A 16,288-nucleotide genomic window follows, 5' to 3' on the forward strand; every position below is an offset into this window, starting at 1 on the left:
GGTGACGCTCCTTGGAGACCAGGTGACCCAGTGTTAAGTACCGCGATGTGATGACGAAAGAGGCCTCCACTTACCTTCTCTCGGGCCTGTACTGGGAGGGGCGGTGCCAGTGCGGATACCAGCGCCGCCGCCTCTGGGTCAAGGCCCCATGCTTGCCGCTGATTGGCTCCCACAGAGAGCACTCACGGCCCGGTACTCCGTAGGCAAAGCAGAGAGGCGCCGGTGGCCACGTCGGGCTCAACCTCTCCGGGCAAAGCTTACCCACTCCCCGGCCCCTGAGGGGTTTGCCCGCCACTGTCGCTGAATGATTGCATCATCGCAAGCAGGATCCCACCTTTCAGTCCCTTTTCGCTTTCTGATATGCCTGCCCTGACGTCATAGTTCGGCGGAGGTAGAAATCAAGTTTGGAGGGCTTTGAGGTAACCGGATCTTTGATCAGAGGCCAGATTTGCTTCCTAACCTCGCTGCGTTCGTGAGATGTGGGGGATGGCGGGTACACGGCAAGGTTGGAGGCAGGAAGAGCTTTTGGCCGTGGTTGTGTTTGAAGGGCTGGGTTTGCATGTTTTACGGCCACAACCTGGAGATGAGGTGGCTCCCTTGGTCCTGACCCAGAGTCACCCTTCTCCAGGCCTCCTCTGTAAAATGGAAACTTGTCCTCCCACCCCAGAACTCCATGGAGCGGAGAGGGACCAAGAGAGGAGCCGAGAAGACAGAAGTAGCTGATCCTCGGAACAAATTCCCCAGCCCAGCGCTGTCACTGCCCACAGACCCCACCCTCTACTCTGGGCCCTTCCCTTTCTACCGGCGCCCTTCCCAGCTGGGCTGCTTCTCCCTGGATGCACAACGCCAGTATCACGGAGATGCCCGCGCACTGCGCTACTACAGCCCCCCGCCCACCAATGGTCCAGGCCCTGACTTTGACCTCAGAGACGGATACCCTGATCGATACCAGCCTCGGGATGAGGAGATCCGCGAGGGACTGGACCACTTGCTACGCTGGCTCCTGGAACACAGAGGCAAGCTGGAGGGGTGAGCGAAGCATAACACACAGATGGAGAGACCTGCACCTCCCTCTAAAATTAGGAGAGCCCAAGCTGGAGAGAGAATCAGTGCTCAGAAGGAACTTAGAAGAGCCATCTGAGCGAATGCGTGTGTCAGACCTTCAGCCTCTAATGCCTTTAAAAAAATATTATTTATTGGGTCCGGCATTGTGGCTTAGCTAATAAAGCCACTGCCTGCAATGCCAACATCTCATGTGGGCACTGGCTCGAAACCTGGCATCTCAACTTCCAGCTCAGCTCCCTGCTAATGCCCCTGGTTGGACGGCAGAGGGTGGCCCAAGTGCTTGGGCCCCTGCAACCATGTGAGAGACCCCGAGGGGGTTCCAGGCTCCTGGCTTCAGCCCCTGGCCATTGGGGCCATTTGGGGAGTGAACCAGCACGTAAAAAACCTGTCTCTCCCTCTCTCTCTTAACTCTGCCTTTCAAATAAGTAAGTAAATCTCTGGTTTCTGGTGGGTTTTTTTTTTTTTTTTTTTTTTTTTTTTTGAGATTTATTTATTTGAGAGGCAGAGTTAGAGAGAGAAGGCAAGACACAGAGGTCTTCCGTCCCCTGGTTCGCTCCCCAAATGGCAGCAACAGACTCATCTGAAGCCAGGAGCCAGAGGGTTCCACCGGGTCTCCCACATGGGTGCAGGGGCCCAAGCGCTTGGGCCATCTTCTGCTGCCCATTAGCAGGGAGCTGGATCTGAAGAGTAGTAGCGGGGACTTGAACCCGCGGCCATATTGAGATTCCGGTACCACAGGCAGAGGCTTAACCTACTATACCACAGGGCCAGCTAAATCTTTTTTTTAACAGCTGGGGCTAGGCCAGGTTGAAGCCCAAAACTCCAGCGGGGTCTCCCACATGGCTGGCAGGGAGCCAAGTACTTGGGCCATCCTCTGCTGCTTTCCCAGGTGCATTAGCAGAGTTGGATTGGAAGTGCAGCAGTCTGGATCTGTACTGGCATCCTTGTGGGATGCTGACATCATAAGCAGTGGCCTAACTGGCTATACCACAACACCAGTCCCTAACTCCTCCTTTTCAGGGGTCCAGGCTGGCTAGCAGGGGCTATAGTGACGTGGCGGGGTCACCTGACAAAACTGCTGACGACACCATATGAGCGGCAAGAAGGCTGGCAGCTAGCAGCTTCCCGGTTCCAGGGGACGCTGTACCTGAGTGAGGTGGAGACGTCAGCTGCTCGCGCTCAGCGGCTTGCTCGGCCACCCCTCCTCCGGGAGCTCATGTACATGGGGTACAAGTTTGAGCAGTACATGTGTGCAGGTGAGAGCTGCCCCTGTTCTTTGGCCCCGTTCCCCTCCCCCGGAAGCTGAGAGCTGCCACCCCTGCTGCTGCTTCTCTTCTCCTGCAGACAAACCTGGAGGATCCCCAGACCCCTCTGGGGAGGTTAACACCAACGTGGCCTTCTGCTCTGTGCTACGCAGCCGTCTGGGAAACCACCCTCTGCTCTTCTCCGGGGAGGTGGACTGCATGGACCCCCAGGCCTCATCCACACAGCCCCCAGCCTGCTATGTGGAGCTCAAGACCTCCAAGGAGATGCATAGCCTTGGCCAGTGGAGGAGCTTCTACAGGTTCAAGACAGGGGCTGCCTCAAACTGAGAGTTGGGAAAGGAACTTGGGGAGGATGAGGCTGCAGGTGGTGGCAGAATGGAAGAGGGGTGTCACTGACCCCTTGCCTTTCCTGGCAGACACAAGCTTCTGAAATGGTGGGCTCAGTCGTTCCTCCCAGGGGTCCCCAATGTTGTCGCCGGCTTCCGGAACCCAGAGGGTGTCGTCTGTTCCCTCAAGACCTTCCCTACTATGGAGATGTTTGAGTATGTCAGGGTAAGGCCATGGCATCACGGCTCCAACCTGTATCCCCCTGGCATCAGGACCACGGGTCCGTCGTCCAGGGCTGAAGTCTACCTTCCCCTTCTTCCCACTCTCACTGCCAATCTTATGCTTTCTCTTCTGCCCACTCCAGAACGACCGTGACGGCTGGAACCCCTCTGTGTGCATGAACTTCTGTGCCGCCTTCCTTGGCTTTGCCCAGAGCACAGTCATCCAGGACGACCCCAGGTGAGCAATCAGCTCTGTCCATCTCCTCTGGGGCCCAGGGGCCCAGCCTCCAGCCCCCCACCCATGCTTCCATCTGCCCCCAGGCTCGTCCACCTCTTCTCCTGGGAGCCTGGTGGCGCAGTCACCGTGTCTGTACACCAAGATGCACCCTATGCCTTCTTGCCCACGTGGTACGTGGAAGCCATGACCCAGGACCTCCCATCGCCCCCCAAGACACCTTCGCCGAAGGACTAATGCTTTAGAGAGGCTGGCCTGTCTCCGTGTGCACAGATAATAAAGGTATATTTCTAAGTGGCTCTCCCTCCTGCGTCTGCTGAGCTGAGCGCTCCCTGCCCAACACCTCACGCACACCTGGTGGTTTGCTGTTTTATTACATTTTTACAAGGAGTCATTCATTGGGTATAGAGGCTGGCTGCAAAGACGATGTCCCGCCGAAGCAGTGTGGCTGCTGTCTCCATCTTAGCGCCTAGCACAGGCTCCCCTACCAGGCGGGCTGCCCCCCGCAGTGAGCGACACATCTCAGCCAGGCGCTGGATACAGCGGACCACCAGGCCCTCGGGGGTCCCAGAGAGCCCTGCCAACTCGGAGAAGGGCTGTGGGGAGAGCAGGATGGAGACTGGATGTGTCAGGCCTGGGCAGCCTTTCCCCGTCCAGCCATCTGCAAAACCCCACAGCCCAGGTACTCACCATACCCCGGGCCCACTCATACACAACCTCGACCAGTCCAAAATTCAGCTCCCCCACAAATTCCTCCACGGTCTGATTTAGGCCACAGGCCACCTGGACTTCACCGATCCGCTTGGCTACAGACCGGACACGTTCCACTCCCTGCAGTGGGGAAAAGAGGTTAAGGCCTGCCTTCCTGCTCCAGGGCTGAGGAGGCCAAGATCAAGGACCCCCTTTAGGGGTACTCACAGGATTGGAGAGAGTTACTAGGGGAATGCCTGGGGTGGGGGTGGGGCTGGGAAAGGGAGAGACGGCTGGTACCCCTACCTGCTTGAGGGTACTAGGGAGCTGATCCCCAGGGTCCCCAGGGCTCTGGCAGACCAAGCCAGAGAGCAGGGCTGCAATCTCCTCCGGCCGCAGAGCGCTCAGGGCATTGTCGAACATGAGCTCAGTGAGGAGCAATTCATGGCTGCTCATGGCACAGGCCACCCGCCCCGCCAGCTTCACAGTGCCCGCCTCATCCACGTAACCCAGGGTTCGGAGCACCTGCAAGGAGCAGCGTGAGTGTGGGGGAGGCTGCTGTCCTCTCCCACGCTAGGCCCCAGCCCCAGTCCTGCCCCTCCCACCTCTACTCGCTGGTGGTACTCGGGGAGCAGCAGCAGCGACTGGTCTGACAGCAGGAAGCGTAGCCGCTCCATCTCCTTCTGTATCTGCATGCGCTCCCGCAGCTTCAGGTACTGCAGAGTCACAGCAGGCACCCCTCAGCCTCTCGTCCCTCAGCAGGTGCACTGAGTTCAGGGCTGAGGGGGGGCAGTCAGTCCACATGGGACCAGGGAGGAAAAGCCTCTTCCCAGCTTGGGAGCTGGCATCCAGAGGCCTACCTGGGCAGGGAAACGGGGGCTGTGCACACACTGAGCCCCCCGGATCAGCTCCTCCAGCTTCCGTGCCCGGAGCCCACCCTCTACCACTGAGACATCCTTGAGCTGCAGATCATTGACAGGGTCCAGGGTGGGGGGCCCTGCTGGGTAAGCCTGAGCCAGACGCAGCAGTTCCTGAACAGCAGTGGTCACAGCTGCAAGGGGAGGATCCTTCCTAAAGAGGGAGCAGGTCTTGAGATCTGGGGTGACATCATCTTCCCATAGCCACCGCCCTCAGCCTGGGGGAACACCCCCTCACCACATCCCCTTGCTCCATGGTCCTCTTCAGACTGGGGGAGCCCCCTCACCACATACCCCCCTACCCCATATTATACTCTGCCCAGGAGAAGGGCCTGCCCAGCATCTGACTTGAATTTCGGTTGCTGCCTCCTGCTGAAGTCTTCCAAGATCTTCTCCCCATTCACCCGGAGCACCTTGGTGGTGATGGCAGCCACGTCTCCCGGGTGGAGCTTGGCCACAGTGTGGTCACAGGGCCCTGTGGAAAGGGAAGTGTAGGCCACACATTGCCACCCATGCGGGCATCCTGCTCACCCTGCTGCCAGGAAGCTGGACATCTGCCCCACTCACACCTTCAGGCAGAAACAGCTTAAATCCCACGAGGTCATCTGGGTGGGGCACATTGGCAGTTGCCGGCCCCTTGTCCTGCGGGTCCTCAGACATGGGCTTATCACACAAGACTAAGGTTGTGAATACTCTGCTGGTGGAGTTGGAGGAGACCTGGGCAGGCAGGAAAGCCAGAATGGGCCGGTGAACAGCGGCCATGGAGGGCAGGGATCAGGGAGCAACCACACAGAGCCCACTGGTCTGAGAAGGGACCAAGCCAAGCATTCAGAGAAGACGTCATGGGACTCGGGGACAAGGCGGTCATGGTGACCGCAGCCTGCCCCCAAGTTGAGGCTTGTTCCCTCACCCCCTCCAGAGTCCAGATTCCCATGGTCCTCACCTGCAGGATCACACCCAGCGCATTGTGATGTTCCTGATTCTTCACAACCACCACCCTTCCCACTGAGAGCGATTTCAGCCCATTCACAGACTCCATGATGCGCCGCTGTGGGGGGGGGGGGGCACAGAGGGGACACGAGGGAGACATCACAGGGACACGGGGACTAAGTGTGGAGCACCAGCTGACCCTTCTTTCTCCCTTCCCCATCTCCTCCCCAACACACACACACACACCCCACTTACCTGGATCACGTTCCGGGTCTCTGTCAGTTCCTCTCCCCAGCTGTAATACTCGGGCAGGTCTGCCAGCTGGCCGGTCACATCGGGCTCCTCCAAGGCCCCCAGCTTCTTACTCAGTTCAGCCAGAGTCTGCTCATGGGCCTGGGCAGAAGCCAGGGAGGCTGTGAAACAAGTCTCCAGGCCCAACCTGCTATAGCCCTCACCTCCGCCCAGCTGGCCTCCAGTCGCCCACCTCTTTCCAGCCTGGCTTTGTTCCATCTCCTGCCCCGTAAGCTGGTCAGCTCAAACTCCTCACCTTGCTGTCCTTGCGGGATGGAAACTCGGAGAAGCTCCTCTTCATCATGTCCTCCACCCTGAGGGCGTCCACCCGCAGCAGGTTGAGGATCATGGTATAGGTGAGACGGAACTGGGACTGCAGCTGGGATGGCTTCCCCTGGAAATGAGTCCGACAAGTCTGTAAGATCGGGGTGGGGCTGTATGCTCCCCAGCCAGGTGCCAGCCCTGCGCTCAGGGGGCCTTAGACAAACCACGTGCTCACTGTCTGTAACACAGGGAGCAAAAAGAAAGAGTCCCAAAGGCCCCATCTAGCTCCACATTCAAAGTAGAGGAAAAGCTGTAAGATATGGGATCTAAGTTCATCCTTGGATCTGCCCATTTATACCTTGGCTTCTCCCAGGCAAATAAAGTCAGGAGAGAGGAGAGGGGAAGAGGGCTGGAAGAGAGGGAATCGAGCAGGCGCTGGGGCTGGAGACAGGCCTCACCCAGCCGCACCCCACCCCACTCACCATCATCATGCGGTGCAGGTCTGCCATCTCGGGCACTCGGCCCTTGCAGAGCAGGATGACGGTGCCTGTCGGGTCCAGGCCCCTCCGGCCCGCCCGGCCTGCCATCTGCACGTACTCCCCAGGAAGCAGGTCCCGGAAGGTGGAGCCATCATGTTTGCGCATGGAGTCAAACACTACTGTGCGGGCAGGCATGTTTACGCCCATGGCAAAGGTCTCCGTGGCAAACAAGACCTGGGAGAGAGGGGAAGAGAACAGATCAACAAAGGCCTGGTAAACCCTCCTTACTTTGAAGGCAAGGCTAAATAGGCATCAGGCTGTCCCAGGTCATTACTTGAAACGTCTCATTTAATTCTCCAGGCAAGCACTGGGATCAGCATTGTGGCACAGTGTAGGTGAAGCTGCAGCCTGTGATGCCAGCATCCCACATAAGTGCCAGTTGAGTCCTGACTGCTCCGCTTCTGCTCTAGCTATCTGCTAATGAGCCTGGGAAAGCAGCAGAAGTTGGCCCAAGTGCTTGGGCCCCTGCCATCCAGGTGGAAGACTCAGATAGAGTTCCAAGCTCCTGACTTTGGTCTGGGCCAGCCCTGGATGTCGTGGCCATTTGGGGAGTGAACCAGCAGATGGAAGATCTGTGTGTGTGTGTGTGTGCGTGTGTGTGTCCCTAACTCTGCCTTTCAAATAAATAAATAAAATCTTGGGGCGGGGGGCATTGTGGCATAGCAGGTTAGGCCTCCGCCTACAGTGCTTGGCATCCCATATGGGCGTCGGTTCAAGTCCTGGCTGCTCCACTTCTGATTCGGCTCCCTGCTAAATCTGAGAAAACAGCAGAAGATGGCTTGAGTGCTTGGGCCCCTGAACCCATATGCGAGACCCTGAAAAAGTTCCTGGCTCCCGTCTTCAGCCCAGCCCAGCCCAGCCCTGGCCATTACAGCCATTTGGGGAGTGAACCAGTGGAAAGAAGCTCTCTCTCTGTCTCTCCCTTTCTCTGTTAACTGACTTTCAAAAATAAATAAATAAACCTTAAAAAAAATATTCAAGCAAGCAAACCTAGGACAGATACTATCATTTCCTCATTTTGCTCACATAGCTTCCTATTTTTTCCCTTTTACCCTCATATCTCAGTCTCATTTTCCCACTGTAATCATTCCAATGTATCTTTTGATTATCTTTTAGTGTGGTTATGTTCTTGCAGAATATCTTACTTTATATGTATGTAATTTAAAATTTACCAAGACAGTGTATGTGTGTGTGTATGTGTGTGTATATATATATATGTAAAAATCATTTGACCTTATTCCACACAGTATTCAACACCCATCCATGTTCCTGTGGTGATATCTGATCAGTAGTTTATGGGGGTACTCTCTGCATTTTACCTACCCTTTTCCCAGTGAAGAGCACACTGATACCACCAACACCCAGCCACCAACAAAAGAATATGGGAAACAAAGGAAGATTGTGCCTGTTCTCTCCTGGACCAGCATGAGGATCTTCTGTTTTTTAATATGTTGCTTATATTTTTCTAAAAGATTTATTTAGGAGGCAGAGTTAGATAAAGAGGGAGGGGAAGGGAAAGGGGAAGGAGGGAGGGAGATAGAGAGAGAAGGAGGGAGGGAGGGAGAGAGAGAGGAGAGAGAGAGGTCCTTCATCCACTGGTTCACTCCCTAAATGGCTGCAACACTAGAGTTGGGCTAATCTGAAGCCAGGAGCCAGGAGTTTCATCTGGGTCTCCTATATGGGTGCAGGGGCCCAAGCACTTGGGCCATCTTCCACTGCTTTCCCAGGTCACCAGCAAGGAGCTGGATTGGAAGTGGAGCAGCTGGGATTCAAACTAGTGACCACATGGAATGTTGGTGTCAGAGGCAGAAGCTTAACCTACTACACAATGGCATCAGCCCCATTTATAGGTATTTTTGAATGTTTACTTATTTATTTTCATCTACTTGAAAGGAAGAATGGGGGTAAGGGAGGGGGGAAACAGAGACAGAAAGAGAGAGAGAGCGATATCTTCTATCCATTAATTCACTCCTCAAATGCCCGCAATAGCCAGAGCTGGGCCAGGCCAAAGTCAGGAGTCTGGAACTCCATCCAAGTTTCCCACATGGGCGGCAGGAACCTAGTTACTGGGCCATCATCCACTGGGCATCATTAACGCATCCACTGCTTCCCGGGATGCATTAACAGGAAACCAATTCAGAAGCAGAGCAGCCAGGACTCAAAACACTACTCTGATACGGGATGAGGGCACCCTAAGTGGTAGTTTAACCCACTAAATCACAATCCCTACCCCCCAGGATGAAAATTTCTTTGCAAGATATACCAGGAATGAAATTAAGGGTTGGGATTGGTATTGTGGTACAGTGGTTAAACCACCACTTGTGGTATCAGAGTGTCACTTCAAGTCCTGGTTATTCCACTTTCAATTCAGCTTCCTGCTAGTGTGCTTGGGAAGGCAGCAGAGGAGGACCCAAGTGTTTGGGCCCCTACCACCAATGTGGGACACCCAGAAGGAGTTCCATGCTCCTGGCTTTGGCCTGGCCTAGAACCAGGCTGTTGTGGCCATGTGGGAAATAAACCAGCAGATGGAAAATATTTTCTCTCACTCTCTCCCTCTCTCCAATGCTTAGCCTTTCGAATAAATAAGTAAAACTTAAAAAAAGGAAGGAAGGGAGGGAGGGAGGAGGGATTGATTTAGGGTCAAAAAATACATTATACATACTTTGCCTGAATGATGCAAGGGAGTACTCCCAACTGGCTTCACCTGTGCATGGATTCTGAGATCCCTACAGGCCCCTATGTCTCTGGGAACACTTAGCATTGACCAGCTTCCTACATAACTGTGAAGTCACACCTCATGAGTATTTCAATTTGCACTTAAAAAAAATGTTATTATTTATTTGAAAGGCAGGGAGACTGAGAGCGACAAGACAGAGAGAGTTCCAATCTGCCAGTTCCACTCTTCAAATGCCTGCAATCGCCAGGGCTGGGCCAGGACTCAGTACCCAATCCAGGTCTCCCACGTGAGTGGCACAGACCCAACCACTTGAGCCAACATAGCTGCCTCTCAGGATCTGCACTGGCAGGAAGCTAGAATTGGGAGCCAGAGTCAGAAATTGAACCAAGATACTATGACATGTGATGTGGGCATCCCAAGCCGGCATCTTAACTGACAGCCCAAATGCCTGCCCCTGTATTTTATTTGGAGAGGAAGAGAGAGATCTCCCATCCACTGATTCCCCCAATGCCCACAATGACTAGCGCTGAAGCCAAGAGCTAGGAATTCAGTCCATGTCTCCCATGTGGCTGGCAGGAGTCCAATTACTTGAACCATCACTGCGGCCTCCAAGGATTTCTGCCAGCTGGAGTCAGGGGCTGGAGCCGGGAATTGAACCCATGTACTCCAACGAGGAACACAAGCATCTTAACTGCTCAGGCCTAACACCTGTGCCCTCAGTTTGCATTTCTCTGGTTACTGATGACTTTTCATATGCTTGCTGGGTTTTTGGATTTCTCTTCTGAGAACTAACTGTTTGCATCTTATGAATCCATGGTTTAAGACAGGAAACTTATAAAGGTTAAGTAACTTGCCCAAAGTCAAATACAGCAAGCCAGGCAGTCTGAATCCAGAACCCAAGTTCTTAACCACTGCACCAATCTTTCTAAACCACTGCCCTCCACTCTGGCTAGCAAGCAGCGGGGAGCCCCCTCCCCCCTCCACGCACGCACCTTGACCAGGCCGCGGCTGAACAGCATCTCCACGATCTCCTTGAGGATGGGCAGGATGCCGCTGTGGTGCACGCCCAGGCCGCGGTGCAGGAGCTCCGACATGTGTAGGACCTGCAAGGCGGCGTGGCCAGGGAGGCTCTCAGGATGCCTTAGTCCCTCCAGGCTCCAGACGCACACGTACACACACACACACACACACAGACGCACCTGGGGTAGCTGCCGGTCAGAGCCACGAAGGCGAGCGAGGCAGCGCTGCAGAAAGAGATGAATCTCGCTCTTCTCCGAACTTGTGGTGAGGTCGAGAGAGGTGAGGCCCGAGGCCTGCTCGTCACAGCGGCCCCGGGAGAAGGTGAACACCACCACGGGCAGCTGGGCACGCGTGCGGAGCGAGGCCAGGAGGGACAGGTACACCCCGCGGTCCTGGGGAGGGAGGGGACAGGGTGGAGGCTAAGTATCTGAAGCAGGGGAACTGAAGTGGCAGGAGGGGAGATGGTGTGAAGGCAGACAGCGCGGGCCGGCACCGCGGCTCACTAGGCTAATCCTCTGCCTTGCGGCGCCGGCACACCAGGTTCTAGTCCCAGTCGGGGCACCGGATTCTGCCCCTCTTCCAGGCCAGCTCTCTGCTGTGGCCAGGGAGTGCAGTGGAGGATGGCCCAAGTGCTTGGGCCCTGCACCCCATGGGAGACCAGGATAAGTACCTGGCTCCTGCCATTGGATCAGCGTGGTGCACCGGCTGCAGCGCGCCGGCCGCGACGGCCATTGGAAGGTGAACCAATGGCAAAAACCAAATGGCAAAAAGACCTTTCTCTCTGTCTCTCTCTCTCACTGTCCACTCTGCCTGTCAAAAAAAAAAAAAAAAAAAAGGCAGACGGCGCTGAAAGCTCAAGTCTAACCTCCGGGGAAAAGGGGAGAAAGGACGGGGAGAAAAGGCGTTGGCAGGTACAAACCCTGCCAGTTCTCACCTGCGCAGGGCCCCCCTGGTGCGTAGGCTGCTTGGCCCCGAAGGTCTGGGCGTGTTTGCTCATTCTCTCTTTCTTGGCCTCCACAGCCGCATAGTACCTGGGGCACAGGGAGGCGGCCATCACACCCAGTCGGGGGCCCAGCCCTGACTCTGTGCCCCACCTCTGGGCTCACCCCTTTGTGTGGAAGGCTCCTCGGGAGTCCAGCAACAGGAAGAGCTCCCCCTGGGTCTTGGGGCTGTTCCCTGTGAACAGATAGTGCTCCAGGGGCACAGGCCGGGCCACGGTGCTGATCACGTAGATCTGGCGACGCTTCAGTCGCCTGAAGGAGAGGGCAGCAGGTCAGGGGTGCGAGTGCAGGAAACAACCCACATCCTCACCTTCCACCCCCTCTGACTTTACCCAGGCTTGAGACCCAGAAAGCTGTCACCTCCTACCACCTACCCCCTCACCGCATTTCAGCATGCAAAGAGACCTGGGCCTAAATGGATCCTGCAGCCACTCAAACACTTTCCCCTCCTTCTCCCCCCAAGACCTGGTCACTCTCCTTGCTGTGGGGGGTCTCTGTCTCCCCTCCCCCACCAAGGACTCCTCCAGTCCCCTGCACCCGTGCACACACATCTCACCCAATCCAGTCAGCAAACTCCAGGGCGTTGGGGACGGTGGCGCTCAGAAGGATGATAGAGACGTGGTCAGGGAGCATGATGAGCACCTCCTCCCACACGACCCCACGCTGGGCACACAAAGGGAAGACAGATCACGGGGCGTGCAGCGGGGGCTGCCTTCTGCCCCTAGAGAAGTGGCACAGGGTTCCGCTTGCAGGCAAAGAAATAAGGAAGGTCCTCAGAGTGCCGGGCCCCCAGGAGAGGGACGGCTGGGCTCTGGGAACCCCGAGCCCCTTACCTCTGCATCGTTGATATAGTGAACCTCATCAAAGATGACCCACTCCAGGTCCCGGATGACATCCGAGCCACTGTACAGCATGGAGCTGTGGAGAGGAGGCCGAGGGCTAACTCCCCAGCTGCTCCTGTCTGTCTCCAGCCTCCAGGCCAGCACGCTCTCTGGACACCTCCATCATCCCAACCAAAAATCCACTATGCCGACTGCCCTCTCTCACCGAAGGATCTCTGTCGTCATGATGAGGCAGGAAGCCTCCGGGTGCAGCTGCACGTCCCCCGTGAGCAGCCCCACGTCGCCGAACGTGTTTCGGAAGTCCCGGAACTTCTGGTTGCTCAAAGCCTTGATGGGTGAGGTATAGATGGTGCTGGAGGGGAGGAAGTGGAGTCAGCCATTCCCTCCACACAGACCTGTGCTGGGCACCTCCTCTCCCACATGCACATCCCGGGACTCGGGTTCTCTCCTTCTTCACCCGGACTGCCTTCACATTCTCCTCCACAATCGACCCCAGAAAACTCTGCCCTGACCCCTTCCTTAACCAACCCAGGTCATTCTCCTGAACTTTCTTGCCCCCACGCCTTCTCATTTCCCTCTGGGCCCTTGTCTCAGCTTCTCCCCTGTACCTCTCATCTCCAGGATGAGGCAGAGATGTCGGGGAGAGATGAGTTAGCAAAAGGAGGCAGGAGAAAACAGGGTTGAGAGGCAGGTGGATTGGGGAGGGACTCGCACCGTGTCATGTGTTTCTGGGCCAGGGCAATGGCGTACTCAGCCACAACTGTCTTCCCTGCAGACGTGTGAGCCGCGACAAAGACAGAGTCGTGCTGCTCCAAGTGCAGGATTGCCTGTTTCTGAAACACGTCCGGCTCAAATGCCCACTGTGGGAGACAGAAACAGCAGAGGGCTGAGGAACAGCCAGTGGCCTTCCTGCCTCCTGCGCACGGAGCGCGCAGGGCAGAGGGGAGAAGGCCAGGGAGAGGCGAGGCTGCGCATGAGGGCCAAGACCGGCAAGGAAGGTACCTGGCCTCTGGTGCAAAGAGGAGACAGCGGTGGGCTGGGAGGCAGGGCCGGGGTCTGAGCCACCAACATGTTGGAGGAGCAGGCGAGGATGGGACCACTGTACCTGGAAGGCTGGCTGAGGAATGAGGCGGTAGAAATCACCAACAGGGGAGGTGACGTCCACAGGAATGGCCCACTGTTCCTGAGGTGGAGGTTTGGGGGGCTCTGGGGGGGATACAACTGTGGATGCTTCCTGGGAAAGACGAGATAAGGGTGCTAAAGACACAGCCAGAGAGGGGGCCATTACTACCCCTTCCCAAAGCTGTTCCCGTGAGACTCAACCGAGCCAACCCACCACCCTTCCCGCTGGCCTTCACCACCCAGAGCCACCAACCTTCATCACCAGCTCCTCCAAGCTGCTTGTTCGGGCCAGGGGGGCACTGCAGGAAGAGGCTGGAGCAGTGTCCCCCCCAGGGCCCCCTGGCTGTCCTACTGCCTCACTCTCATCTTCATCACCTCCACCCAAATCTAGAGGCTCCAGCAGACAGCTGAGGCTGAGCAACCCAGGGGCTGGAGCTGGGCGGTCTGAGGAGCAAGGCAGAAAGGGGTGACCTTGTCACGTCTATCCCTGTCCCACTGAAACACAGCACTTCTCCTATGCTCCTACTGCAAAACTAAAACTCACCCTTTGGGGCAAAGTCCACGCCTTTTTTAAAGCCAGGTGGAATGGTAAGAAGATCTAGAGGATGAGGACAAAGAAATGGAATCAGGTCACTGCGTGTTATCATGTACTGCATCAGCTTAAAGGACACCACTCACAGCACGCACACTGCAGACGACGATTCTGTTAGGACAATTTCCCAACAGAGGACAGTAAAAGTTGTTATGGAAGGAAACCTCTTCCTAATTTGCTCAAAGGCTTGGAAAGGCTACCAGCAGCCCAGCAACATGCCTCCTCCTCAGGGCATGGACTTGGAGCCCAACCTCACCTTTCTCAAAGTCTATATCCTCCTCGGCCTCCTCTCGAGTGCTCAGATCTGCTATGGTGGGCTCATCCATCCCACCTGGGGAGAGGGCAGATACACGCGCATCCGTGGAATGAGAGTAATACAGGATGAGTGGGGAACGCGTCCCTGGAGACTAAGGGCAGCCCCTCCTACCATCCGCTTCCACAAGAGTCACCTGGCCAGAAAGGGTACTGCGTTGGATTCCCCCACAGGGACTGGGAGACTGGCCCTGGGGGCCGGCGAAGAGACAAGGAGGTTGTGGCCGAGAGGTTTGTATTCTCCAGCAGGACCTGAGGAGCAGAAGTCAGAGCCCCAGTGAAGCTGAGCTGGCCTCGGACCCTTCTCTCAACTCTGCCTCTTGCGTCCTCTCGCCTCTTACCTCCTTGTAGCCCAGGATCTGGCCTGTGGTTGGGTGTCTTTGGGCCTGAAGGTCAGATGGGACCGGGGCCCCCGGAGCAGCCAGGAGAGACCAAGGATCCGTCTTCCTCTGCCATTTTCTTGGAGAGAAGAAAGGTGATTTGAGGGTCTTCTTCCTCCCCTGTCTCAGCCCCCTTCAGGGACCTCTCTCCCAAGTCCAGGCCCCTCCAGACTTCTCACCGGGCCGAGTACTCCACACCATGCAGAGGCAGCCAGGCCGGGGACGACAGAAACAAGCGCTCTGCTTCTTGCAGCAGATCTGGGGCACAGGGAGGGAGGCCATGGGGGAGCTGGAACAAAGGCCAGGTTAGAGGCATTAAGTGAGGGAAGAAGGGGGAATGCGGGCAAAAGAGGTGATGTTTAGCTGAGAAACCACAGCTGCCCTGACAGAATCAGGTGGAAGCAATATTTTCCAAAGGTTGTCGATAAACTACCTGCTACTGAATTAGCTGGAACGCTAATACTGCAAATTTTTTTTTTATTTCAGTATCACAAGCTCTTTCTGCTGGCAAAGCACACTGAAATCTGAAACTCGCTAGTTTTAGAAAAAGGGACCCCAGGTCGGCGCCGCGGCTCAATAGGCACACCAGGTTCTAGTCCCTGTCGGGGCGCCAGATTCTGTCCCGGTTGCTCCTCTTCCAGGCCAGCTCTCTGCTCTGGCCCCGGAGTGCAGTGAAGGATGGCCCAGGTGCTTGGGCCCTGCACCCATGTGGAAGACCAGGAGGAAGCACCTGTGCAGTGTGCCGGCCGCGGCGGCCATTGGAGGGTGAACCAACGGTAAAGGAAGACCTTTCTCTGTCTCTCTCACTGTCCACTCTGCCTGTCAAAAAAAAAAAAAAAGAAAAAAAGAAAGGAAAAGGGGCCCCAGACCTAAGGATGAAGGGTCAAGGACGCGAAGGCTGGCATCTCAGCCACTGACAGGTGCCCTGGTGCTTGCAGACAACAGAAGGGTGCTCCAAGGAGAAAAGACACATTGGAAAGAGCCTCTCGGAGCCAAGGTATCCCCAGCTCTCCCTGCTGTGCTCTCACACGGGCTCTGAGCAATCGCAGGTCCTCCAGGCTGTCCAGTCATCAGGAGGGATGGATGACAGCGGTCCGAATAGGACACCGAGATCATCCTAGATACTAGTGTGAAGCAAAGTTTAGACTCAATGCGGGTCAAAGGTCACTCACGGTGCTCTCCGGAGCCCCACGCACGTTCAGCAGTTCCCAACGCCCTGTGCATCCCAGTTCCACGGCCCGAAGGGGCAGGTCCAGGGGATCTAAGGGAGGCAATACTACGGGGAAAAAAAAAAAAAGGTGAGAACTCAGAGGTCAGGGGTTATTCCCTGTTTACTATTCCGTTCCACCCCCTCCCCCTCACCGAGCCGCTCGGTCTCCATCATCCTGGAGCCACCTCAGCTGCTGGGCAGCCAGGAAGTATAGGGAATAGCTGCGAGTAAGTCCCGCCCCGGAACGGGCGGAAGTTGAGGCGACTTCCGGCACACACCCCCGCCGGGAGCGTAGCCGAAGGCCGCAAGGGAGCCCGACCCGGCCCCGTAGAAGGCCGGGCGGAAGTGCCGGCGCTTTGGGCCGCCTTGGTTACGGCGTTCTCCGCCC

The 16,288-nt window shown here is 56.3% G+C and overlaps 2 protein-coding genes across 9 annotated transcripts; one reads left to right on the forward strand and one right to left on the reverse strand.

The window, feature by feature from the left end:
- On the forward strand, positions 1 to 3,410 carry DXO (decapping exoribonuclease). Of its 7 annotated transcripts, none has more exons than XM_089334247.1 (7): positions 1 to 419; positions 668 to 1,029; positions 2,086 to 2,321; positions 2,410 to 2,629; positions 2,747 to 2,882; positions 3,022 to 3,116; positions 3,200 to 3,410. In XM_089334247.1, the coding sequence occupies exons 2-7, from the start codon at positions 674 to 676 to the stop codon at positions 3,348 to 3,350; spliced, it is 1,194 nt and encodes a 397-aa protein (XP_089190373.1). In that variant the 5' UTR covers positions 1 to 419; positions 668 to 673; the 3' UTR covers positions 3,351 to 3,410. The 7 variants fall into 7 exon arrangements, with proteins under 7 accessions (XP_089190373.1, XP_089190374.1, XP_089190375.1 ...); XM_089334248.1 differs by having other exon boundaries at positions 14 to 419; positions 629 to 1,029; XM_089334249.1 differs by having other exon boundaries at positions 62 to 391; positions 629 to 1,029.
- A 58-nt stretch (positions 3,411 to 3,468) lies between these two features.
- SKIC2 (SKI2 subunit of superkiller complex) lies at positions 3,469 to 16,284 on the reverse strand. Of its 2 annotated transcripts, XM_089334242.1 has the most exons (28): positions 16,053 to 16,284; positions 15,863 to 15,966; positions 14,870 to 14,979; positions 14,652 to 14,769; positions 14,448 to 14,562; positions 14,255 to 14,329; positions 13,951 to 14,004; positions 13,660 to 13,850; positions 13,390 to 13,518; positions 12,999 to 13,144; positions 12,490 to 12,636; positions 12,276 to 12,360; positions 11,999 to 12,105; positions 11,548 to 11,694; positions 11,376 to 11,472; positions 10,621 to 10,833; positions 10,414 to 10,524; positions 6,688 to 6,918; positions 6,198 to 6,335; positions 5,906 to 6,043; positions 5,664 to 5,768; positions 5,290 to 5,437; positions 5,069 to 5,195; positions 4,664 to 4,874; positions 4,409 to 4,519; positions 4,110 to 4,328; positions 3,804 to 3,944; positions 3,469 to 3,709 (listed from the first exon to the last, which is right to left on the reverse strand). In XM_089334242.1, the coding sequence occupies exons 1-28, from the start codon at positions 16,072 to 16,074 to the stop codon at positions 3,509 to 3,511; spliced, it is 3,741 nt and encodes a 1,246-aa protein (XP_089190368.1). In that variant the 5' UTR covers positions 16,075 to 16,284; the 3' UTR covers positions 3,469 to 3,508. The 2 variants fall into 2 exon arrangements, with proteins under 2 accessions (XP_089190368.1, XP_089190369.1); XM_089334243.1 differs by lacking the exons at positions 12,276 to 12,360; positions 16,053 to 16,284.
- Positions 16,285 to 16,288: the final 4 nt, after the last annotated feature.

Source organism: Oryctolagus cuniculus, chromosome 5, assembly GCF_051225735.1.
Source record: "Oryctolagus cuniculus isolate XC-2025 breed Fujian yellow rabbit chromosome 5, ASM5122573v1, whole genome shotgun sequence".
NCBI lineage: Eukaryota > Metazoa > Chordata > Mammalia > Lagomorpha > Leporidae > Oryctolagus > Oryctolagus cuniculus.